General features: G+C 37.5%; 2 protein-coding genes across 4 annotated transcripts in view; one reads left to right on the plus strand and one right to left on the minus strand.

Moving 5' to 3' along the window:
- The window catches only part of myom2b (myomesin 2b), a 31886-nt gene extending 16037 nt beyond the window's left edge, over window positions 1-15849 (minus strand). The window contains exons 1-20 of one of the 3 annotated variants that reach the window (XM_044347171.1): window positions 15746-15838; window positions 13056-13095; window positions 12829-12932; window positions 9760-9817; window positions 9507-9661; window positions 9185-9271; window positions 6929-7017; window positions 6355-6405; window positions 6047-6211; window positions 5483-5644; window positions 5160-5301; window positions 4200-4399; window positions 3427-3480; window positions 3127-3254; window positions 2210-2393; window positions 1943-2117; window positions 1719-1840; window positions 1407-1594; window positions 901-1027; window positions 308-486 (exon numbers count right to left, since the gene is read on the minus strand). In XM_044347171.1, the coding sequence (XP_044203106.1) occupies window positions 308-486; window positions 901-1027; window positions 1407-1594; window positions 1719-1840; window positions 1943-2117; window positions 2210-2393; window positions 3127-3254; window positions 3427-3480; window positions 4200-4399; window positions 5160-5301; window positions 5483-5644; window positions 6047-6211; window positions 6355-6405; window positions 6929-7017; window positions 9185-9271; window positions 9507-9661; window positions 9760-9817; window positions 12829-12911 (2349 nt within the window). In that variant the 5' untranslated portion in view covers window positions 12912-12932; window positions 13056-13095; window positions 15746-15838. Of the gene's footprint in view, window positions 1-307; window positions 487-900; window positions 1028-1406; window positions 1595-1718; window positions 1841-1942; window positions 2118-2209; window positions 2394-3126; window positions 3255-3426; window positions 3481-4199; window positions 4400-5159; window positions 5302-5482; window positions 5645-6046; window positions 6212-6354; window positions 6406-6928; window positions 7018-9184; window positions 9272-9506; window positions 9662-9759; window positions 9818-12828; window positions 12933-13055; window positions 13096-15745 lie in introns of all 3 variants that reach the window. The other 2 variants (XM_044347181.1, XM_044347191.1) reach the window with 2 other exon arrangements.
- A 3127-nt stretch (window positions 15850-18976) lies between these two features.
- On the plus strand, window positions 18977-26298 carry rnaset2 (ribonuclease T2). The gene is made up of 10 exons (XM_044347202.1): window positions 18977-19087; window positions 20336-20413; window positions 20632-20686; window positions 22319-22368; window positions 22791-22848; window positions 23196-23260; window positions 23621-23734; window positions 24196-24241; window positions 24510-24581; window positions 24803-26298. Exons 2-10 carry the CDS (start codon window positions 20343-20345, stop codon window positions 24995-24997), a joined length of 726 nt encoding a protein of 241 aa, XP_044203137.1. The 5' UTR covers window positions 18977-19087; window positions 20336-20342; the 3' UTR covers window positions 24998-26298.
- Window positions 26299-27007: the final 709 nt, after the last annotated feature.

Here is a 27007-nt window from a genome sequence, read left to right on the forward strand (position 1 = left end):
GCCCATAGAAAGCAGGAACACAGTGCTGAAGATATTACCACTAGAAGTGTACAGTTTAGTGTCCAGAGGACAACAGGATCCACATTTTTCTAGGAGTGTTGACATTAAACACCACCATCCTCTTTCTCTACAATAATTTTACAATTTTACACAGTAAATCTATCTACCTAATTGTGGAATAGATTCTGTAATTAACAATTATTTTAGAAGTTGCCAAGAAGTTTTTTCCCACTTTGTGTCTGATAAATAAATAATCATTCCGGTAATCCTCATATGAACCCCAATAACATATTAAAGGTGCCCTCACCTTGAAGAAGCGGTGACTGACTGCTTTCTCATTGGCTGTAGTCCAATCAGAAGTGCCCTTCTTAGCATACTCAACATGGTAACCAGTGACTGGTCCAGAACCAGTATAGACAGGCTTTTGCCATTCAACCACCAGCGAATGATCTCTCACTTCACAGAAAGTCAGGTCATAGGCAGGGCCTAAAGGACACGCAGAACAGGAGGAAAGGAGACACAATCACAAATTTACATTAGTGCTTATGTGAACATTTAAATGATTACATTCATTCCCTTCATCTTAATGTGTTTATTTGTATATTTATTTGGATGCCTGCTAGCTGTTAACAGCACAACAGCTAATCTTTCTGGCGTCCACAGGAAAAAAACTAATTACAACAATTTAATGTGATTATGTAAATTAAACATAGGTGAAGATAATACAGCATACATATGCACATACATAAATACATACACATACACTTAAATATCAAGGATGTTTGGCAGCCATTAGTATGATGGTCATATCCTACTGTATAGGCTTCACATTTTTAAGGGCAAGTATCGAAGTCTGTTAATGACAGTGACCAAGTTGGTCAGAAGAGGACAGTTACGAACCTGGTTCAGGCATAGTCCAGGCCTCACAGGTGAAGTCGGCTGAGTGTTTGGAAGCTGGTCCAAGGCCAGCAAGGTTGGCTGCATACACTTGGAACTGATAGACTGCTCCCTCTGTCAAGCCCTCTACCTGTCAATGATAATGTTACCATGGTTACTAAGATGCCAGGCACTATTATCCAAAAAAAAGGAAAGCCACTCTCAGCTCTTAAGTTCACACAAGTTGATTGTATCTTTCATTATGGTATCATATGTCAGGACTGCTTATACTTTACATTAGTGCTAAAAGTTTTCCAGCTGAAGTTCAGGTGTATGTATGTTTGTATCCAACATTTAAACATTTTCTTAACCATTAGAAATCTGACTGAGACAGGTGTTCCCAACCTAGATGGTCTGAAAGAGTGTGACAGTGGTTCTCACAGCAGTATGAATGACTGTCCGTGTTCGCCCTGGGATTGTGAGTAGGAATGATTGGGTAAAGAAAAAATAATGTTAAACACAGACATTACCTTATAAAGTCTTTCTTTGACTGGTGGGATATTAATCTCCCTCCACACAGATGTTCCACTACGTCTCTTGTCCACATAATATTCCTTAATATGTGCACCTCCGTTGTGAAGAGGCTTCTTCCAGTTCAGAACCATTGAATGTCCGTCACAGTTCAGCAATGCGACGTCATAAGGAGCAGAAGGGTGGGCTGAAAAGAAAGAACTAAAATTAACACTTATAATCTCAACAATAAAACTTCCATCAAAATGACCATCACAATCCAGCACTGAGTAAAAAATAATAATAATCATTATAAATATGTTAATACTGACTGAGGGCAGCCTTGACAGTCAGAGGTGCAGACTCCTGGGACTCATCACTAAGACCAATCTCATTGATAGCCTGGACACGGAACACGTAGGTTTCTCCTTTGGTCAGACCACTAACCACAAAACTGAAGAGACAGAATAACATACAATTAAACATCACCTCTAGCTATGCTGTAACCCACAATCAAAGAGACACATATCTGGGATTTTTGTCTGGTAGAAAACACCTTGTGCTCTTGTGGGGTTTGTGGTTGGCTGACATCCAGTCTTTGGACCCCTTCACACACTGGTCAATGTAGTAGCCAATCAACTTGTTGGGTTCCTTTGGTGGAGTCCACTGGATGAGGACAGAGGTGTCTGTTTCTGTGGTTGCAATCACCTGACCAGGAGCCGATGGTACACCTGAGGACGACCAAAAAAGTTGCAATAACCGTTACCAGTAAATTACAACAATGACAATGGATATTGATCAAAACAAAATGACAGAACTAGACCTTTGAGTTCCTGAGTTTCAATAGGTCCAGTTGGTTCTGACGGCTCACTGGTTCCAAACATATTGGCAGACAAAACTCTAAACTTGTACTGTGTGCCCTCTGCCAGGTCAAAGACAGCATAACGGGGGGAACGAATAGGGACCTGAGTGTTCACACGGTGCCACGCATCGCTGTCTGCCATGGTCTGTGGGGACAGAGAGAGAGACAAGTGAAGCATGACTACTGGTAAATCTACACACACAATGATATTCTGTGCTACATATTAGCCTGGGTTGCTTGAAGATCTCAAGTAGTTCTTGAGATTCTTCTCATCAATGTAGTCATTAGTCATTTGACAAGTCAATCAGCAAATTGCACAAGAAAAACTGATTCTACATATTCATCATATTCTACAGTATTGAGGTAGTAGTGTATACTGTCAGGTTTAACTTTTGTCACGAGAGTAGTTTGCATAATATGAGGATATTAGCTCTATTAATAATCTGAATTTGTCACTTTTGGTCTTGTTTCTTTGATACCATAATTGAGGAGTTCTACAAAAACCATCAGACATGTAATGTAGTTTTAGAAATCAAACGAATATTGGACCATATACAACACTGTACAGAAAAGTGGTGGTATCGTACACACATTTAATGTATTTTGTGTAATCCATTCTAATGTGCCTCTGATTATGCAATCTTGTTTATCCATTTCTAGGCTTCCAAGAAGAGAGAGGAGTATAACAAATTTGCACACAACACACACAGCGGTAGCCTATTACCTTTTGATTTTGAACTACCCTGGAGCTATACTGCAGGCAGGGGCTTTTAAACACAGAAGAATATGCATTCTTAAATTCCAGGTGAGGTGTACATACAGTACAAGTAGTAGGTCTAGTGGCGTAGTCAAAGCAGCTTTGGTGACCTTTGTCTTACCTTCTCTATGTAGTACCACATGGGAGCCTTGCTGTGATAATGAGGGGCTTTCCAGGTCAGAACAACATATGTCCTGTCTGTTTCTGGGGCATACATTCCTGATGGAGGAGCTGGAGGCTTTCCGTCAACTACATAGAATCACAAACAAATCGACACAGAGATGATTAAATACAGTCACACGCATGCACTGTCAGACACCCACTTTTTTCCCTCCTGCTCTATGCAGTAATATACAACAAGAATATTATAGATATTATATATAGTAATACATAGATGTGTTCATTTTGATTAAAAACCCACCTTCAACCTCATCATGGTGAGACACAACATCCAGTTTTCCTCCAAGTTTTTTGGCTGCAGCAAGAGAAAAAACATGATCATCAGTTTGCTTAAGGTTGATGTTGGAAGTTAATTCATAGTTCAGATAGAAATCTGGATAAATGTAGTTCTTATGTTCTTAATCTGTGGCTCAAACCAGCACACAAGCATGCTAATATTATTCTTGATCATGTTATGTAAACAAATTCCATGTCACTTTAATCACACTGACCAAGGACAGCACATCATTTAAACATAAAACAAATGTACAACTTCCCTTACATGTAGCACAGTCTCATAGAGCAGTTTGCTCAATAAAGTAAAGTTGTTAGACATGTAATAAATTCTGTGGGATGCTATATAAAATGACCCCTAAAACTTACAAATAAAAAAATGTAAACCACCAGAATTTACAGTGAGTAGAATGAAAGTGATGATTCAATTAAGCCTAACAAGCGACAAAACTTCCTGTGCATCCGTCCTGTGAGCCAATGATTTGTTTTTTTCTTGGAAATATTAACTACTAGTAACTATACTGAGCAGTGGCTGTTTTGAAGAATTTGTGTAAACATTCATGAACCTGCTTTTGTGTTCAGTCAGTGAAAGAAAATAGCAAACCAGATATTTATTGATCTGATAATGTGAGAAATCATGGGTATTTCACTGACTATAGGATACATTTATCAAGTCTTCAGAACTATGTAATGTAAAAAGGCAAGGACGACATTTCTCTATACTAATCAAGATAAACTCACCATGGAGCCTCTCAAACTCAGTAGGGTCCAGTGCAGCGATGGGATCAGACATGCGGGATGGTTTGCTGATTCCATGGGAGTTGACAGCTCTGACTCTGAAGTAGTAGGAGTGTCCCTCAAACAGTCCAGCCACTGGGTATTTACAGATCTTTATGGGGTGATCATTGCATTGAGTCCAGTTTTCTGTTCCAACCTCACATCTAAAAATGAAGATGAAAAGAGAAGGAAAAGGAGAAGAGTTGAGGAAAGAAAAGCGTATAGAAAAACTAAAGATATACCTAGGTGTATATTAATAAAATATTGCTGATATTTACAGGTATTATTTAAAAGTTTAATTTTAGCAAGTTTACGTTTTTATAACTACAACAACCTGTCTGGCAGCACATGCATAATGGAGGAACTCAGACAACAATATTTTGTGAAAACGTAGTTAATTTGAATATTATAGTGATCATGATCATGATCGATGCATGAAAATACAGTGACTTGTAATTGTTGATGCCCATAGTTATACAGTATAACTAAGTGCATCAACAGAAGTTGCTACTATGGTTGTTCACTATGGTGTTTGGCAAAAATTACAAAAGTAGGAAATAAATAAATAATAAATAAAAACAGTGATGGCTAGTAAAGGATGTTTTGTTTAGGCCACTATACATTAATAATGTTGTTACATACGAAGCCAAGTGTGTTTAAGATTGTATTGGTTAAAAATGTAATGTACAAAATAAATCCCAAAAAGTTTTGCTTAGCTGTAAAGTTCTTAGAGAAAATCTTGACACGAATTGAGGGATAAAGGAGTTATGATTTGAGAAAATGGAAGGATTGCCTGTAGCAATGACAATAACCTCTTTTTTGTACAGATAAAGGAAAGCCAACTTTATCTGATGACTTACAGTAATCTGTTTGTCTTTCTGTTGGTCTGTTTATCTATTTATGGTGTTTATCAGTAACTCCTACTTATCAACAAAGTATCCCAGGATTGGACCCTCTGTGGTGGTATTAGGAGGCTTCCATGACACGATGACATAGTCTCTATTGGCATCATGGACCTTCATGTCCATAGGAGCACCAGGTGCATTAGGGACTGGAGGAGGACCATCTATACAAGAAGTGACACAGTGACATTGTTTTAGTAATCATACTGCAAGTAACAAATATATATTTAAAAATAGTATTATAAATATGGAAACATGTTGAAATTGAAAAGCATTATGTTGACAAAACAATAACAATGAAATAAAAAACATGGATGGTTTGATTTCAAGTTATCTACTTCTCACCTGCAACAGAGACAAATGCACTATGTTCTGCAGTGCCTCCTTTGGTAACCATGCGAATTTTGTACAGGCCTTCATCATCTTTGTAGAGGTTAGGAAGAGTCAATTTGGTGAATCCTCTGCCAGTTTCAATCTTCACCCATTTAGAATCATGCAAACGAGTATCTGGAAATGAGACAAAGAGTTACAGGATCCTGAATTCAGTGTCATTTTCTTGCATAATTCTTATATCTGCATTCTACATATTGTGTAGAAATAATAAACATGGCTTGACTGAGGATTGTAATTTGCAAAAAAAAATTAACCTATTACAAAGAGTTTTTATACTTTGTGGCAGTCAACGACATAGCAAAGTATACTATTCATTAATCAGTCTGTTTAACTACTCTCAGTATAATTAAAGGGCAATAAAAATAGTGTCCGTAACATGTTCCCATTTTTCCACTGCTGTGCCTCTGGCTGCAAGTCGCCTAGATTGGGTTTGGTAGCCACAGTGGCAGGCAGTACTTATTACTAGCCATTATAAAGTAATTACTTTATCATAAAATGCCACTTTATAGCAATTACCATCTCTATACCACTGTGCCTCAGGCTGCAGGTTGGCCAGGTTGGGGTCCAGGATCATGGTAGCAGACAGAGTGGCAGATCCTCCTTCAGTAGCAAACACTGGGCCAAACTTCTCCACAAAGGTAATGCGGATTTTAGTGTAATGGATCTTAGGAAGCATGGCGGCTGGGAAACAAGGGGAAGAAAGAAAAAGACAATGACAAAGAGACAGGAATATGAACAAGAGCATCTTGTCATTTAACACACTATGAAAAGATACATTTTACAGCCTAAAAGTGCAGATCCCTCAAGTTAATTGTGATGCTTACTTGTGTAAGGCAGCCATGCATATGGACAGGACTCCTCCTCATGCTTGAACCCTACATGATTAAAGAAACAAACATACAAAAAGTTCACCATTATCAGCATCATTATCATTATAAATAATTGGTGAATAAGTAGATGAACAGGTAGATAGTAATGGATGACAGTAATGGAAAATGACAGCCTAAAATGTGCAGTTATAGATAAAAGTGCCTCAGCTAAATGTGATGGCATATGATCATTGAAACTCCAGATATTGTGAATTGAACACTCACTAGAGCTGTTAGAACTGTTACTAATATAATTGATATTAAGTGTTTAAGGGAGTTGCCACTAAATGTACTGTGCACAGAAAATGCATTGTTTAGTGAAGCACTTGGGACCTTAATTTAAGAGCAAAGTGCAGCTACTATTCATTTGAAAACATGACATCTGTCCTCTCTGACCTTGAATAACAGGATTTAATCATTTTTAAAACCACAACTTTAGGTATTTCAAGACTTTTATAAAGCCCAAAGACCCTCTTGCCATTGATATTACAAATTAGAAGAAACAAAGTAATCAAATAGACGGACTTACTCTTGACAATAATGGAGGCCTGACTAGAGGCCTGTCCATGGAGGTTACCAGCCATAGCAGTGTACTGGGCTGTATCATCAGTTGAGCATCTATAAAAAATACAATAAAACACAAATACTCAATGTCAATGTGACTATTAGGATTCTCCGATACTCATTGTATTTTGATCAAAGGCTTTCTTAAAATATTCTACAGATTAGAGTTTAAACAAAACCATGGGTCACTCATCTAAGGTTCAATGCCATTTAAAAGAAAAGCCCTGGTTGTTTCTGTGAGCCATATTTACATACTGATCCTGCCTGACATATTCTGGATCGATGAGGTAATGCTTATACAAGATCTGGCATTATAAACATATGTCATAATCCTGTCTTCTGTGTGTATAAATTACAAGTCTCTTCAATCATAGTCAGTCCAGTTTGCAAGACCTTTTCACAAAAACCCATCTTTTACATTCAAATCTGCGGCTGCAACATGCATGCCATGATTTGACTTAGCTGACAAGCACCTCCTCGAAAACTACACATTGGTTCTTCAAATGGAAGAAAAAATGTAAACACAATTACAGTGGGATGTTAAATTAAAGTACAATAGCCTGATCATGTACAATTATGTACATATGTTGTGGTGGTTATATCAACTGGCATACACCAAATGGCAGGACTGCCGCTAACCCCTTGTGTCAAATATAAACCAGCTGAAGAGGCTCAAGAGGGCTGCTTCAGAGGTCAAAGCCATGTTCAGTCTTACAGTTGTTGCATTCCACACCTTCATGGCTTGAAGAACAACATCAACCTCTGAGTTGAATCTCTTTCTTCCTTCATTCTCTCTTTATCCTCCAGTCTCTTTTCTTTTTCTGTCCCTCCTTATATCTCACTCTCACCAACTTTTCCACAACCTCAAATTACACCAGTGTCTTCTGACATGGGATTTACAACCTGCACAGAATGTGCAAGCTGATGTAGTCATAGGAGGAGGACGTTATTGGTAGAAGTGACTACAGCAAGCAGGGAGCTGAGGAGAAAGCAGCAAAAGTGGTCTTGCTCTGAATAATAATAGCATTCAGTAAATACTCAAAAAAGCACAGAAATGTGTACCCTAATGAGTACAGAAAGCAAATCCCCTTAATGTAAGTCATCAATTTTAGGGTAAAGACTTGGTTTAAAGTTAAGGTAAGTTTAGAATTATGAAGAATTATGTTAAGATTAGGGTAAGGGTTAGGGTTAGGCATGTGGTGATTATGGATAAGGTTAGGATAAATCTCCACAAAATGAACGTAAGTCAATGTAATGTCCTCTGAAGTGATGTAAACACAACTATATGTGTGTGTGTGTGTGTGTGTGGGGGGGGGGGGGGGGGGGGGGATCATGATGTAATGATCTACAGTAGGACTGAGAGGTTGGGGGTAGGGATTCTGCATTTTCTTTCTCTGCCATGAGCCTGGTGCTAAATTACCACAAACTGCTGGTAATTTGAAATTCAAAGATTGGTCCTCTAAGGCTTCGAGGCTAAAGGTATTACAGCCTATTTTTAAAACTTGAATACCATCCCAATCCTTTCATGGTAGCAGTCATTCTGACCATTTTGCTATATTTTAAGCTTAAACACTTATTATTCAGTGTGAATGAACAGTCTAACAGTAGACCATTTTTTTGGCTGATAAAATAATCTCAGTTAGTCAGTTAATCCTACTTTCAGATTATTCCCCTCTTAGAAAGCTAATGATTATTTAGGAGTATTTTTCTACAAGGAGTAAATGGAGTGAACTTGGTTGTTGGCTGAACTGTATGTAACTATCAGACAGAAAAAGCTAAAGGTGATTGGATCTGAGGAGAGAGTGATGACTGGAAGAATCCTGGAGTATCACGTAGCACTGAGGTCAGCACTTGAACAGCTGAGCTTCCTAAGACTGAAGGAAAAGTAGGATACGCTCTTGTCCCCACACAGTCAGTTGATTCTGACGTTATTACTCTATTACAATTATTCATGATGTAGTCTTGGGGCAGATGATTGGCCAGTCAGTGGTCCAAATGGGCAAGAGAAAATGCTCTTTCTGATCTGTTTTGTCAGGAATAGTTATGTGGAGCAGTGAATCATGAATTACAAACAGGATTAGTTCAAAGAATCAAAGAATTTCAGGGTAGGTGCATTAAACTTTTACCAAACCTTTGTTTTAAAGGTTTGAAAGCTGAATTGTTTAGATTACATTTTTAATTAATTTTAAATAATTCTGAAATCTGTTTGGATTTATTGTACCTTGGAATCTCCAGAGTATGGACTCCACCTTTGTCTTCAGTCAGGTACTTTCCAGAGGATATGTCCAAGATCACACCATCTTTAAACCTAAAGGAGAGGAAAATATAAGCTCACCAGCCACTTTTTTTTTAATCATTATTACTAAGATCAAGTATATCATATCTAAGAGAGATGAAAGCCCAAACCTATCTTCATGAAACACTGTACAGTTGTGTAACTGTGATCCTTTGAGGAATTTAACCAAAATTTCTACTTTTAATTAATATATTTTATCAATTTTGGTATGAGATTACAAGGTAAAAAGTTTTTAGTTCAAACTCACCATTTTACAATAGGCATGGGGAAGCCCTCAACACTACAGAAGAGTTTGATTGAAGTGTGTTCAAACACTGTGTGAGACCTGAGTCTGACCAAGAAAGTTGGTCCCCTGATCATGGGCTCCTCACGCACATATTTTTCCGTCATCTTCGTCCTCACCTAGACAGCCAACCAAGAATACCAATAAATATTAAACAAATGAATAATATAATATTTAATACTCACAGTCTGGATAGGGAAGATTCATAGATTCTTACCACTTCCTGGATGTGAGCTTTTGTTTTGTGCTCATATCTTTCCTCCATCGCCTCAGACCTTAAAGACAGACAGTAAGTTAAGTCCACATAACAGATTCCTAAAAACTATTTTCACTCGAACATACGCTGATAATTGATAATTGCTAGAAATGTGATTTTAAACATGTACTTATTACACACATATTGTAACGCTGTGTCACACTTACCCAAAATATTTAAGATGTGATATTATGTTCACATAAAGGTGTGTCCAAAAACATTTACACTGCTGGCGCTGCTTCCACAACAATAATAGAAAATAACAAGCTTCCAAAGTAACTCTGGTGTTCAGCTGTCTGGTAATTTGTTTTGTCTCTAAGATACAGTAAGTGGAGCAGGCTACATGCAGTCTGTAGCCAGTGTTAACATGATTTGTAGTCAAAGTCCACATTGTACTTTGTTGTTTATACATTTTTGAGAACTATCTGATTTTTGAGGGAGGAAAAATAAAGTGTTTCAGTGTGTAAAGACTCTCATATCCCGGCCGAACATCCACAAAGTTAGTGACTTGAAAAGTGATGAGGCTAGAGATCGGTGCCTTCCTTGTGCCAACAGCACTAGGATTTCAAATCACAACTGTTGTTCTTTTTCACACAGATTTTTCCATCTGACAGGTTTTGTAAACTTAAAGGAGTGAAGCCCCAAGCTTTCAACCCCTGTCATGACGCTAATATAAGACACAAAAGGTGTGAACTTGGTTCATGCAAAAACTGCTGGACATTTTCCAAGAACCCTCCACTTTGAGATTTATCAAAGTAAATCCTCCCTGACTGAAGCTGACCTTACACAGCAGGTTATCAACAGTCTCTCTCCTCTGATCCCTGTATGAGGCGAGAAGAGACACCAGCTTAAAGGAAATGTCATTAGTGGGCTGACATGGCTGACTTCAGAAAGTCTCAAGCATCACAGTAAAAAGCTTTTTTAAAAGAGGATTTTTCACAGGATTTTGCCTTACAGTAATGGTGTACATGACACGCCCCCGTTTGTGCTTGTGCCCACTGGAAGGTTTGCACCACAGAGAGCACTGTTGTGAAAGAGACAATTGTAATTTATGTTTGAAAGAGTGACTCAAATTAGCTTTAGATGGGGTTATTATCGTCTGTCTGTGCACCATTGTGCATGAAAAACATTGTGATCAAGCTATTAATATCTCTACAAACAAAAATGTAACTTACAAACATCACCTACTTTTGTAAGTTGTAAGAACCCTCTGAACAACAAATTTTGACCATTTGGAAAGACATTTTTGTCATGACCCATTGAGAACCAAGGTAGGGGAACCAAGGGAGAGGACAATGATTAATCACTATATCCCTCCTGTTCATTTGCTGCCATACTCAATATTTTTGCGCATAGCCAAATCCCATATTCAGCAAGCTATGCCATTGAGAGCCCAACCCATGAGAGACTGCCCCAGAGCTGCCATCTGGCCTGTTGCCTGAGAGCTGGAGATTGCCAGCAGCAGAAACAGAGCCAGAAGTGGGAAGCTCTGTGTCCTTCAGCACTGTAGTTTATAAAGCCCTCAGGCCAGAGGTCATTACACCACTGCCACAAACAAATAGAAGGGTGTGCCTTGCAGTCCAGAAAGTCTAGGGTATCCTGAAAGCTAACAGTAACAGACAAAGCAGTTGGTGTGGGGATCGGCCACTGTGATGAGATAGGGTAGGAGGGACAATGTTGTATTTTAAGAGAGGAAGATGAGACCAGAAGTAATGTCTTACATTTTGTGGTTCAAGTGAATGCCAGGTTGGGTTATGATGGCTATTTACAGTCTTTGAGATTTGTCGGTTAGTCCTGACTGACAAAACAAGTATGTGTAAATTTTATTGTGCTGCTCTCTAGAGGAGGGTGGATAAGCCTATGTGAAAAAGAACAGACTGCATATATTTAGTCACTCTTTAGATACCTCGTAATGACCATATTTAAAACAGAGGAAAAAACATTCATTGTGTTTGGTAAATATAGCTGGAATTGCTAGTTGTCTGTAAAGAAAATTATCATTTTAAGCAAACAATAGATCATTTATATTTGGTCAGCAAATCAGTCAGACATTGTTCAGTACACATTACACACAAGCTTCATATTAACATGAGCTTTTTTTTTTAAAAAAAAAAAAAAAAGGAAAGGGAAAGGAAATCAGTGACAAAATGAGCTCTATACGAGCAGGATCACTACCACTGCATTAGTAAAAACAATCCAACACTTGACATTGAACATTTGTTAAATTTATCAAGTAGTCCTTGTTTTAAAAGAAGGTAAGTTTAGTGTGCTGATTAGCTGCATATTAGAAAAAAAGAGAGCAAGAAAGAAGCAAGATGAAGTAAGCAGCAGCAAGAAAAAGATTTTTTTAAGTGGTAAGTGAAGACATGAAACACAGCAAATCACACACACTCAAAAACACACATACATAAGCATACACACAGTGACTCATTGTGTGATAGTTAATCTGTCAAAGATATTTTACCCATAATGTTGGACAATTGAATTGTAAGAGTTACAATTGCCATTTTGTTACAGGGAAAACAAGGGATGTCGTGATTTTTTCTTTATTTTTATTTTTCACCCTGATTTTTCCACATACTAATTCCCAATCCTATATTCATTTTTTGCTGCATAATACAGCTTTGCAGAGAATAAATTAGGCCTATATTAAAATTAGTGAAGCAATCCACTTTTGGCATGTTATCACTGACATCTAACCAGGCAGCCTGCTTCAAAACTTAAATGTTTTCATCTATTTTATGTGTGAAAAAATGCTCAAGTTCAAATGCAAATCCAGAGCTGTTTTTCTCACTCTGCTTACTAATGCAGGCTGTCAGTATGGATACCATCATGCATTGCAAATACGTTTAAGTGTTTTAACAGAGTGCGTTGTATTAATGGTTACATGGCTGAATTTGCAGGTTTAGTAATGACAAAGCTTACTACCGTTACAATATTACCATTAGAAATAACATTAGGACTATCTAGGTGCTGTATAAGCTTTAGTATATGTTTCAGTTAGAATTAGCATCAGAGGGTATCCTGTACCTGCTGTATTCTTTAACCACATACTGGCTCTGTTTGTGGTGGTATGCGTGGTCGTAATGTCCATGTTTGAGCCTTGCCGACATGGTGACACTGTTGATAATGACCTGTTGGACCAGCAACACACACACAGACTGACATGGTTGTACAGTATAGTATATCCTCACGTACAACAAGTCAGACTAACATTACAGTGACACCAACACACACAAACACGAGGGTTACCAAACCTAAAGGATTGTTGAAGAGATGTCAGAGATGAGATGTATTCTGATGAAGACAAATGTAAACAAGAAAAGAGATGGTTACGTATTCTGAGGAGTTTCTCTGGCTTTTGCAAACAAAAAAAATACTTGATTCTTTGTAACAATGTGTGACAACAACAATGGGCAATACAGTATATTTGTGGTCACTGCCTCGCCCTCTACTAAAAGAAAAGCCCTCCTGGAATTTGGACACATGGAGATGGCAACACTGTTACATGCACAGACACACACAAACACAACAGTCTTAGTGGCTGCTTCAGGAATGACAAGGTGACACTATATTGATTTAAAGACACACAGACACATGTGTCCACACACATAAACAAAAGGCATGGATGTAGACTATTGTTGGACTAGTGATAGATATGAACAGTAACTGACAGTACAGCTGCCCCAAAGTTTTTCCAACAGTTTGACAACTCTAAATTCAGTGCTAGTAGTCACAGCATATTTATTTCACAATGGTGGACTGGAATTGCTTTTATTTTCCACTTAACAGGTGATACTGACAGGTCTGCCTCCTTTCTTCACTCAAATGCATTACTAAAGACTTTTGGCTAGCTCACTGCTGTTTGGCAGCAGTCTAATGAAAACCTCCAATGTCAAAAAACTGAAATACTCAGCAACTTACGAAGAGCTGTCTTTGCATATTTTCACCAATCAACTATTTGTGAAAGTACATCTTTTTATGTATGAGTGTTTCTTGGATGTAAATTGCACTGACTCTAATTTGTACCAAATACTGTCAAGGATATGAAAAACTCCAAAATGTATACGGTGACATGCCACACCGGTAGTTCTTTCTCCATTCCACTATCCACAGTATTGCATTACGTCGTTACGATAATTTTACTATAGTGCTGTGTATTTACATTCACACTGCTTAATGTTAGGTAGGGGCATCAGCAATGTATTTAAATCTCAAATAAATGAATTTATCTGAAACTATAAATTGGTCTGTATTCATAGTTAAACAGTTAAGAGTTATTTTTAACAATGAAAATTTAAAATTTAAAGTGTCTTTAATTCAAGGTGATGACAGCTTTCACCTTGTAAGTGATGTCTACTCTTCTTAGCAGGGTATCTGATATAAACATGTTTTACAGTGCAGACACCAAAGCAAGAGCGTAACTGTGTCTTACATCATGCACACATTGTGGCGTAGGAACATAATTGCCTTACATCACCTAAGTCCCCAGAGACTAGAATTAAGGTCAGATGAAACATGAAACTGATTTCCCCTGCCCAACCTCACCCTGAAAGCTACCAAGACATGCTGCACTGGCAAAGACATTTCTGTTTCCACATTTTTTAAACATTTGCCCCAGCTTCAGGGTCACCATAACTATTACCAAAGCTGTGTTTAACTCACTTCTAATGCCCCAAAACTGTCAATCAAGCAGCCAGTTAAACAGATGATAGATGACACCTTAACGTCCTAACCCGTGACCTCTAACCTCTGAGCCCTAAAATGACTTTTAGCTTTTCAATATGTTCATGCTCATACCCTCACATATGTATAATAGTTGCCAATGAAAAGGTCAGTATCACTCCTATAAGAAATATTTTTACAAATTCAGTTGATAACTCAAAAATTAGTGTGTATTTCTCACAGAAAATATTCTGTTGTTTCATACACTTCATCCTGTCCAACAACCAATCAGCCAGCATGTCCAACACAAAGAAATACCATTACAATCACTGAAGTCCCAAATATTTCTGCTAAATAAGTAAAGTTTATTTATATAGCACCTATCTAGAGCAGATCACATCAGAAAGTAAAGCATAAAAACGACAGACATACATAGAAGACCTTGTGCTTTCAAATGAAATAAGCATTAAGCTAAACTACCCTCAGGTAATTTGTGATTAAAGGCAAGTCAGTCCTTCACCCCAGTACAGTGTCCTCTGCTTATGTCAGAGTGGCAAAAACTGTAACAGCACAAATACATGCCAAATGACACCCAAGCCTCTCTGTCTGAAACAGTAAACCTCTGCAATAACTGTACAAACCTCTGAAATTCTTGATCCATGTGATAATAAACAGTTGCTATTTGGATAAAAATACTTGCCGGCAAACTAGTGGTAAAAGTAATACAATGGAATAATAATGGGTAATTTGTGTGGTAAGTTTCTTAATTTAAGATGAAATGTTTGTGAACATTATGTATGAGGTCAAGTTTAAATGAAGTAAACACATTGTAATTCCCAGAACAACACATCAACAATTTGTTCACAATAGAAACAGTCCAAAGAGTCCCTACCAAATTTGACTGTCCAGTGGGAGTCCACTTTACCCAATTATAGTGTTACCATGATAAACACACACACAGAACTGCTGTCTATATCATTTGTCATTTCCAAGACAAGGTAATTACTGTCATGATCCTCAAAGCAGTCGTTATCATTTATTCAAATTAAATCACCACACATCCTTCATGACTGATATATCTGAATATTCATCACTTTAATATCAGCTCTGGTTAGGGACCATGCAACATCCCTCGCTTGTGCCATAATCTGCTCCCCATTCCTCCATCCCAGTCATCCTGCCTGCTACACTCAGGTTTAGAACAAAAGCAGATTAAAAATCTGGATACACAGAGGGGTCAGCAACAGACGATTGAATAAACAGTTTTTACAGTTTTTCTTACCTCTTGAGATTTCCTTTGCAGCGACTTCAGTTGGCAGCCTGAATCCACAGGGAGTCAGCCTAAACCAAGTACCAGGCCAACGCAACCACCACCCGTCTCCAACCGACCCCCACCTGCCTCTCCCTAAGGCCTTATAAGGAGAGAGAGCTGCCTATATATAACCAGTATCCTTCAAGACTCAAGGCTGCTAGAACCATTCAACTATTTGATTAACAGAGTTTGATTAACAGAGTTTGACGAGTTTTTGGTGGAAGCCATGTTAGCCCAACTGCTGGTTTCTGGCCTGTTAGCTCAACAGCTGATGCTAAATAATTGGTGATAATCTATACCAGCTGATCTAGACAATGATGAGAATCTGACCATTATTATGTTATGGGGGGCATTACCTAACACATTTACGAGCAGCATTTTTAGCTTTACAGAATAGGCAGCAATACATTGAGCTTTCTGAGAAAACACTTGAACAGTTGGCTAGTTACTTTAATTTGTTCCATGCCACATTGGCATATTTGTTGAATAATAAAATACATTTTAGGCAGCATTTCAGAGTTGATTAAACATGTGTCTTCAAACCCTGACAATCAATTTGCAATGTTTCAATGGCAACATGCATTATATCTACAGTATCTAGTTGTTTCACATATACATTTAGATCATTCTAGCTGCACTTTAGACTACTGAAGTCTCTAAGATCATTCTCCATCTGCACCCAGAAACGTCTTGAGACACTGTGCTGCATGCTGAACTTTGGCCAAGGGCCTATTTATAAATCTAGCTACAGTTACAGCTAGGACTATTCCTGACACACTGGAGGAACTGTGAAACACATTTCTCATCTGAGACTAAATCATATGATGGGACAACATGACATTACATTGGGGAATATAGGAAAGAGAGAGTGATTTGGGATGGGGGGTTAATGTGTGATGAAGAGCATGGTGTGAAAAACAAAGCTGGTAAAAAAAAAAAAAAAAGCTGGTACCTTTCTGTCACATTCAAGATCAGCTGAACCAGTTGGAAAATACAGATAGACAGGTACTGAAGGCAGAGCCTATGGAGACTGACCTCTACAAGTCACAAAACTTTGGCAGCCTGGTTTCATCAATCCATCATCTAAAATTTTTCTTTGTGATCAATTTTTTATTGGGAAAAGTCTAAAAAAGAAGCATTATACATCATACATTTTCTCCCTTTTCATCCCCCAACCACCCCATAGCACACACATACACATACAAAGTAAGCTTGTGTGATCTCGGAGAACTAACAATCATCAAACTCCAATGGTGACCCTATACATATCCCCACCTCAGATCTCTCCCCCTGAAAACAAAGACAACAAAAGATTAAAGTCAAGTCTGATTAAGATTAAAGTCGAGTCTGATTAAGATTAAAGTCTGCACCCTCTCTTTAGCCGAATTATAAACCACATCCCACATGAGGAGAGTTTTAAGGCTGCATTCAACTAAATGTTTATAATGTCCTTAACTCTCAGATATAGGAGATGTATGGATTATTCATTAATATGCATATGAGGTCCAATGAACTACTGTAAAATACTGCAATTTCTGTTTTCATTCTTCGTCATTGTGTGTGTGTGTGTGTGCTTGCGTGTGCTTGTGTGTGCTTTTGTGTGTGTGTGTGTGTGTGTGTGTGTGTGTGTGTGTGTGTGTGTGTGTGTGTGTGGTAAAAACAGAACTAACGTGTCTGTGGTTGAAAAGAGCCCTCTGTTGGTCATAAGGAAGCACACTTAGTAACCAAAGCCCAGTGATAATTTTAGTACATTATGTTGTTGGCAGACAGTGAGAAGTTGGTAGGCCAGGAATCAAAGAGTGCCAAAGTTGTGGTAAATTTTAAGCAAGCTGAAAAAAGAAGAAATAACTTTAAAAAAAAATGTCACTGTTGTATATGTACAATTTGTTGTATGGTTAATCTCTGTTCCTTCCCATTCAATATTATGAAACTTTGACTATTCCAGGCAACCCTTTTTGACATTGCAGTTCCTGACATAGCAAGATAAATCACTTCCTCATTTTACTCTCATGACATGCTTAATTTTACATATTGGCTCATAATGAGTCATTAATTTAAAAGGAACCCCTGGGCAATTCATAAATTTGACAAGTCAGGCCTGTTCGATTAAAATGAAATTGTGGAACGTCAGTAAAATGATTGAATATTTGTCTTCAAATGAAAAAGAAACAACAACAAAAAAAAAAAAAAAACATGAGATAGACATGCTAAACTGACACTTTTAAAAGAATGTTTAGAATACACAGCTTTCTGCCAAAACAAGTACAGTAAACTATAATAGTGCATGTTACATATAGTAAGCAGAACATCTATCTTGAATTTAAAGTGACTTGGATCAGAGGGATTTTGAAAGAAAATTATATCAACTGTCCCTTTCCATTAACTGCAGTGTGAGTTCATTCTGGCTTTTGCAGACCTCCATTATATGTTTAGCTCAGCATATAGGATGGCAGCTTGCCACAACTGCAGCAACTGTAAAGAAATTAATGCACAGGGTAACAATGGAAATCCCCCAGTATGTTGTTAGCTAGTCCAACTGAGCACATCCCACCCATTAGGAATCTGTCATAAATATATTTTTAAAACATGCAACAAATACTACTAAATTTAATAAATAATTTATTTTGTATTGTTTGATTGTTGAACACCATGTGAAAGCAACTGGCTACAGATTAAATAAGTAATTTTGGTGGACACACTGTCAAACTGACATTCTCTGTTGACACAACATGGACACAGCTTGCAATTTTCACAAAGGCTGTTTGTTTATCAAGCTCTAAAGCTTTTCACAGACTGTTTGGATCAGGTATATTCTCTCCTAAAAAACATTATAAAGGTGTTCTTCAGATTGCGTCTTTTGTTACAAAAATGACATTTATCATCATTTATTATCTTATGAATGCCAATTCATTCACAAGTCAATAAATTCTTATAAAGTCAAACACCTACAGTTATTGATTCAAAAATCATGAATATATATATACCCTCGAACTGTCCTAAACTCATAGCGTATGATGCAGGGCCAGCGGTTGTAAAAGGGACGATTGTACACTTTGTCAAGGAGCCTGGTTTTAGTACATCAATGAAAGGTCATCGGGACAAGGAGCAGCCGGTAGGGTCCGGATCGTAAATCAAGCGACCCACGTTTACCACGTGATGACGCATGACCTCTACGGCGCTCTTGATTGGCTGAGCATACAGGTAGTGAAGCCGCTGCTGGACATAAACAAAAGGCTGCAAATGTATCTTGTGAGCTCATTTTATCACAAACCACAACAAGTCTTTGTTGCAACATATCCGGCATAGGGAGAGGTGAGTTTTAAGCATAAAATTTGTTTAAACTGATGCTAGTTGAGATTAAAAGTTAAGTTTTACTCTGTGTTGTAGTTCGTTAACGGGGTTTGCTGTCTGAGGAGTCGGTAAGTTAGTTAAACTTGTTTGAAATCGCGATATATCAAACTACCGCTGTTAAGTCGAGTTTCTAGCTATGACTAACTATCGTGTTAACTAACTTAACTAGGTACTTTCATTAGTATTATTGTTTAATACATGTAAAGCACTTTGAAATTGCCCTAAGTGTATGAATTGTGCATGTAAATAAACTTTCCTATCTGTATTGAAGCATTCATGTCGGGTAACTCGACAGCAAAACATTTTAATTTCTTGTGCCTGACGACTTCAAAGTTTGCCCGTTGCTGTCTTTTAAGTTACAGCTTTTTAACGTCCGACCAGTACAGTTCAGTCCATTTTCCTCTAAAACATCTTTCAATGCTTTTTCCTAAACATACGAGCTGTATTTTATCAAGTGCGACAACAATACACACAGTGTGATCTGCACTGCGGTGTTATGAGAGCTGCAGTGTTTCTAGGATGTAGATGAATATACCTCCTGGGCATTTTGATGACTCTGTGGCTTGTTACAGGGAAGCTGTATGTTCTTGTTTGGGGTTATTACTGCTACAAACTGTGACAGTTTGCCACACAAAACTGTACAGTTTGGGAGATGATTACTGCTAGATTCAGGTTAACATACTACAGCACTTTTGTCATCGAAATAGTCTCCTGCAATGATTAATGATGATTCAGAGTACTGTTTTATGACTTGACCTAGATAATGTGTGTTCAGGCACAAAGTTTCAAATGCACTTTATTCTTTATATCAAACCTCTGTTGATATAATGGTGTTGCTGGGTTAAAGGTTGTTTGTTGTTGTTCATTAAGTTACCGCACCAGGTCTTCACAACTTCTCATTTCCTGCAGTTAAAACCACTACCTGTTTTCCCCTTTTCGGTGACAGTCAGTCAGCATGATCAAGTGGCTTTTCTTCATGCGTAGTCTACAATTCTTCTACTACATGGTTTCATACATATGCTGTACGTTATTATAGAAATTTACTTTTGAAGATAAATGCATTCATTCTCCACAGACACATTTTTACTCCTAGTTCTGGACTCTGTGGATGTTGTTTTAATGGACATTGCAAGTACCTTGAACCTTTTGATGTTCAATAGTTCTGGATAAAAGCAGCTGTTTATTGACTATTCCATTATCCTTTTTCAGATCAGAGATGAGGCTCAGCTCTATTTTTCTGCTGTGCCTGGCAGCAGCCCTGTCCTCTGCCTTTGTGGTTTCACATTCGTAAGTACAGAAATCATATATGTAGAAATGAAAAGAATTGCAGATGGTCTAATAAAGCCTGCCTCTGCTGTGATCTGTTAAATTAACATAGAACTCTTTGTGCTAATAATAAACAAATAAAATAATAAACAAAATGTGTCTACAGAGAATTTAATGTGTGTGTGTCTGTGTGTGTGTGTGTGTGTGTGTGTGTGTGTGTGTGTGTATGTGTATTTCAGACACATGTGGACCAAACTGATCCTGACCCACCACTGGCCCAGCACCTTCTGTAGTGTGAGTTTCTTTCTGCCTTTAGTTTTTGTTTTTTGACCTTCAACAAGGCAGTACGCCTTTTTCCCAAAACAATTTGACATTTCAAAGCACGAAACCATTCCATTACTCATCCCAGTAAGCCATGCCAGTTAGAAAGCAATATCAAAGTGCTGGAATTGGTTCACCTAAATGGGATCCAGCCATCATTAATGTTATTAATTCCACCTGTGCTTTTCCTAATATGACAAATCAAAAATGTCGTGCCGTGAAAAGGGTCTGTGTAATTCTTTGGACCAGATCCAGATTTGGCTCTATTCACACATCCTTCTTTTATTTGTAGAATGAAAAGAGTGTTTTTAACTTTATTAAATCTAAATTGTTAATGAATTTTACTCCAGTTGTGTGGTCATGATAAGCAAACCTGTAGTTGATTTTTCAGGGTTCAGTTGTCACACTCATCTCAAGAGCCTCATCAGTCAGTCATTAGCCAGAGTATTATGTCTATGTCTGGTTAGGTAAATTCCTGCACCAGTAAAGATGAATATGAATGTGCACTAAAGCAGGTTAGCAATGGGTTTAAACAAGGTCTGTCTGCCAAAGTGAAAACCTATTTCTAAAGAGGAAAGAAATTGTTTGTATAGGTTTAGATTAAGGGTTTGCCCATTACATGTTGTGATAAGTTGAGGGCAGTGTGGATTTATATCTGTTTATTGAACAATTATGATTATTGTTTAATAACATGGTATCCCATCATAAGACTTACCTGTATTTGGCCCCAGAATGTTACTGGTAATCTGTGTCACTGACTCAATATGTAACCGGCATCATGTGGTGTCTCAGTCATGAGACTCTCTGTGTCGGGGTTTGATTAAGCAATATTCTTTAACAGGAACATGCTCTAAGACACAGAACACACATCCCTTATTTTGTCCTTTTTGACTGCACGTTTATGCTGACCTAAGAGACTCTCTGATGAGTCAAACCTATGTGGTTTTGTATCATACGCCTGACTTTGTTTTCTGTTTAGTTGCTTATTGATTGAAACAGCTTCCTTTCTCAATGCCAATTTCTAGTTTTATGATGTTGGCATGTCTACATGTCTTATAATTCTTTTCCAAGACCACATGGTAGTGCTGCAGTACCTCTTTCCACTCAACAATCACTCAACATGTCTTTCTTCAGCGGGAAAAAGCAGAACTTGGTTATATTGGATGTTGGCAATATATCATCCAATTTGTTGTTCATTTCATTAATTGCTTGAGACATTTATAATGTAAACACAAAACATTTGCTGCTTACAGCTTCTAAAAATGTTTTTAAAAAGTATTTAAAAAAGTGTTTTCACTTATATTTAACTTAATAATGTTAAATATAGTAATGTTGTTTTTGGCCACAGAAACAAGCAATTGAAAACATCAATCTGTGTTAAATATAACCATTAGTTGAAGCCCTAACAGATACTCTCCAAAATTAGCTTTGTGTTCATTTTAACTTTTTTATTCCTGTCCTGTACTTAGAACAGATTTTTGCTCTGCTGTTCAATAAGACACTACTACTTGAGTGTGTAGTGTTACCAGTGTGTAATTATTAACAAAATTACAGTTGGATCTGTGTGTCCAGATGGATTTTTCTAATTTTTTCCATGAATTTCAGATGGAGCACTGTCATCCCAACATTAGCTACTGGACACTACATGGACTTTGGTAAGTGTGTGTGTGTGTGTGTGTGTGTGTGTGTGTGTGTGTGTGTGTGTGTGTATGTATGTATGTATTTAAACAGGTAAGAGTGTGTGTTCTGTACTATATCAGCATGGTGAATGTAACAACCACCTATTAAGTATTTTATATTACAACATTCTTAACACTGTATATACAGAATGATAATATAACCCAGCTCAGAACTTGAAACCCGACTACAGGGATGTTTTACACGTTTGCCACAAGCCTATTTAGTAAACAGACTATATGAAGCACATCCAGTTGTATGTTATTTGGGTGAAGAAATTCATTTCAAGCTGAAACGGTCGTAATAACTGCTGTGTTTTTTTTTTTTTTTCTCTACATGTGTGAGTAAGTAACAGGCAGTAAGTGACATATCTAATAGTTTGAATGTTTCTCTTTTCCAGGCCAAATTCAGGGAGTTTCTGCAATTCATCATGGCATTTCAACACTTCTGAAATAGAGGTATAACACTGGTCAGACTTGATGTGTCTTTATAATTGGGTGCAAAGTCATTTCTTTTATGCTAGATCAGTAGTAGTTTTAATTTACTGAAATGTAAATGGACACCAGTTGAAGATAGTGACACCAATGAGAAAGTTATTGGCAGGAAAAAGCAGAAACATGAGGATACCTCCGCTTTCAGAATTGCAAGATTAAAAGCTCTTTTTATCTAAAGCAGACAAAACCAAGAAAGACTAACATTAGGCATAAACAGAATTTGGGAGAATAAATGAAAGATTTTCAGATGGGATACAGTAAACAAATTACTGAAAGATAAAACAAGTTTGTTTGTCGGTGTGTATTTTCAGGACCTGCTGCCAGACATGGAGAAGAGTTGGCCTGACTTACTTAAGCCTGCTTCTCCTGGATTCTGGTACTCTAACAGTCAATCCTTCTGTTTTCTTGTTGTCAATCTGTCTGTGACACATTTCATGCAGTGTCATGCATTCAAGACCTGACTTTCATAGATTACAGTTGTTGACATTATAGCTGATAAGGCTCAGTCAAGGGGCAAGAGATTAAGATCCCATAACGTGGCACTCTATGGCATAATGAGCATGATGTGTAGCGGATTTTCCATTGCCACTGTTTTGATAAGTGGCAACCCTCCATTATCTTGAAATCAGTCATTAAATTGACATTTATCATCATCATATACTGTAATGTGTTCTCCACCTCAATTTTTATACGATGATAGTAAAACCGATTGCTTTTTGTTTGTCTGTTTCAACAGGAAGTATGAGTGGCAAAAACATGGTACATGTGCAGCCAAAGCAGACACTCTGAACAGTCAACATAAATACTTCAGCAAGGGACTGGAACTATACCATAAAGTGGACTTGGATAGGTACAGGACATGTACACATTGACACCCACACACACTCACACACGTCTTTCCTCGGAAACATTGGGCCTCATGCATGAATGTTTTCTTACTTTCCTCTTATATTTGTTCTTGCACAAAGCAATAAGAGGAAAATAAGAACGTCCTATGTGGGATTCAACAGACTCTCTTAACTGCCTGAACTTGTCCTAAATCGCTCGTTTCAGCCTGATGAATGTTACCTGTTCATGAGGAGGTGCGTGTTTGTGAGATGTGATCATTATTATAATCCACACCCCTAAAATTGCCATGTAAGGCTCCATGTTCCACTCCATTTGTGGGCGAGTTTCATTTACATGAAACATTTTCAATCCACACACTAGTTCACTGAAACTTGGATACTTTTATATTCATATTATAAGTCACTCTGGATAAAAGCATCAAATGAATGACTCAAATGAAAATCTGTGTTTCTTTTATTGTAGCATCCTGAAGAAGTTCGACATCATCCCTTCAGAAAAATACTACACAGTAGGTCTATTTGTATTATTTATGTCCTACAGCAATCACCTCCAACATGGAAGACTTTGAACAGAAGCAGAAAATAAGAGCTAATGACAACTTGGTCAAAAGTATCTTTATCAAAATCAGTCTTTAAAAACCCAAGTCTGACCAGTGGTTTTTACATTTTATATTCTTTCCATTGTAATAAAATAATCCTATGTGATTACAGTGCCTTGTTATGATAAGGTGACAATTATCACCTCTCATCTCACTGCTCCTTTTGTGTCTTCTGTAGTTTTCACAAATTGAAGGAGTCATAGAAAACTTCTATGGTGTCAAACCCAAGATCCAATGTGCCCATCCAAAGGTATGAACCTCTTTTTTCACTCAAATAAATATATATAACCACTACAATAACAATGCAAATACAAGTTGCTCATAATTTGCTGTATGTTATATGTATGGTTTTTCTGTACTATTCAGGATTGTCGGTGCATTTTTTTTGTGTCGGGAGAGAAAAGAGCTGTATTTAAGGTGTGTTTCAAATGGTGTCTGACAGTGAAATTATATGTTTATTGTGTTTGACAGAATGCTGGTGTCCAGATTTTGGGCCAGGTTGAGATCTGTTTCAACAGTGACTTCACCCTCCTGGACTGCGAGAAAGAGTTTACACTGGAAACCATCTCTAAGGGAGACTGGGACATTCCCATGGGTGTTGACAAGGCATCTGGGTTCAGTGTGTGTGATCATGACACGCCAGTTTATTACCCACCTCTGCCTTAAAACACACGCACACACACACTGAAACAGCACAGTACAACCCTACTTTTACAAATGCACACATACATAAAGGCATAGAAACAAATGCATTCTTTGTTTACTTTGTCATTTGTACTGTAATTCAGCACACATACACAGGCAGAGACACACTGATCTTACACTATAATGTTATTTTTCTCTGGCTTTACAATGAACATCATACCCTTTAATGATAATAATAATGTACGTATGTCAAAAATAGCATCACACAATCAGTGCAGTTTGAAAACAATTTGAGATGCTGCATTAAAATTCTGGCTGTGACAGGTTGTACTTGGAAAAATCAAATTTAAGTGCATTGTTCTTTTTATATCCTACAAAACACCAGGATACACAGACTCCACTACTACATAGTACTTTAATGGAATTATGTCCCTTGCTGACCCTCTCTGGTAGATGAATCCGACAGTGCACAGCAGGTTTTTTTCCATGGCACAATGGGGGGCATCATGGTAGGTTCAGGTCAGACAGGCCGATGGGCAGTCTGTGTATTGTGTCTTTGATGGTGTTAACAAACGAGTGAGGCCTTTATATGTGTATCTGTGTTGTATCTGCAGGTAACTTTTCATGTTATTGATTTTGTAGATGTCAAATCCAAGTGTGTATCTTGAGTCGACTGGCCGTGTTTTATACTACTCTGTGTGCCTATGTGTCACCTATTAAGTGCTAAATCTTTTTGTGGGGGTGATAGTATTTTCATACTAAGTAATACTAATAAAGTAATTAATCCAATACATCATAATAGGTAGCAATTTATATTGTGAAATTGTTTTTCATAGTTTAATCACAACGCAAAGAATACATTATTTTGGGGCTGCTGGGACTGCTTTGCCATATGTCAACAACTACATCTCCTTATTGCATAATAAACTAGAGGCAGTTGATACCAACTACCCTCTAGTGTTTTTCAAGTAAATATGTCTTTATTCAATGTGTTAATCGGGTTAGGGCTGTTAGTAACATTAGGTTACACACCAAGTAGACTAGACTTGTTTCTCAAGGATGTAGCAAATGCTGTTTTGATCAACACTATTTCATCCTCCACTGAAAGATGATTTTTTTTTTATTTATATGATGTCTTGTTTCTATTGATGCTGTTTGTCTGTGGCTGTTTTTGTGTACACTTAAATCAATTCCGTCTAAGCTGAAAGGTCAGTGGTTATTGTAATTACAACAACAGTTTACAAGTGCTGTGGTGTACATTTTGTTTTTTGTTTTGTATTTTGTCAATTTGTAATGTCAATAAAACATTCAGTTCAGGTCAATGTGCCCTCTAGTCATCAGTGAGTTATGCAACTTGTAATATTGATAAAGTGTATCAGTTTGCATTTTTAATGTATGCAATTGAAAGTGAATTCAACCTATAAATAGATGCTGAATAAATATAGAAGGACCATCTGCACCCAAACGTTGTTCTTAGGATGGATTTAACATTTAACCTCAGATGATGTTGTATAATAGTGTAGCAATAGTGCTGTCTTTCTGTCTTGTCCTATCTACACAGTGTGTATGAATATTAATGTTGTGATCTCCTTACAGAGCCATAATCCTATCTGGACAAAGACACCAGTCCATAATCCTGAATCTCCTCCCACAACACAGCACAGCAGATTGACTAAACACATCTGATTACATTTTCATAGTGCTAAAATGCCCTGTAACTATGTGCCAGCTATATTCTAAATGTGGTCCAAATCCTGTTAAACACACGAAAACAGCTCCATGAGCTCTCTTTTTAGTGATGTTCCAAGTTTAGGGATCACAGTTTAAGCATTTGAGATTTGATACCATTTAAATAAATAAAGTCCAGGTCAGCTTTTGGACACTTGACACAGGTAGAGCAGGAGTCCTGATTTGCCCCCTGATTCTGTTTAATACCCCCCCACCCAATCCTTCCTTCTCCCTCCTCTGGTCTCTATTTCCATCTCTCTCTCTCTCTCTCTCTCTCTCTCTCCTGTTACGTAACACTGCAGT

This window comes from Thunnus albacares, chromosome 1 (assembly GCF_914725855.1).
Source record: "Thunnus albacares chromosome 1, fThuAlb1.1, whole genome shotgun sequence".
Lineage (NCBI taxonomy): Eukaryota > Metazoa > Chordata > Actinopteri > Scombriformes > Scombridae > Thunnus > Thunnus albacares.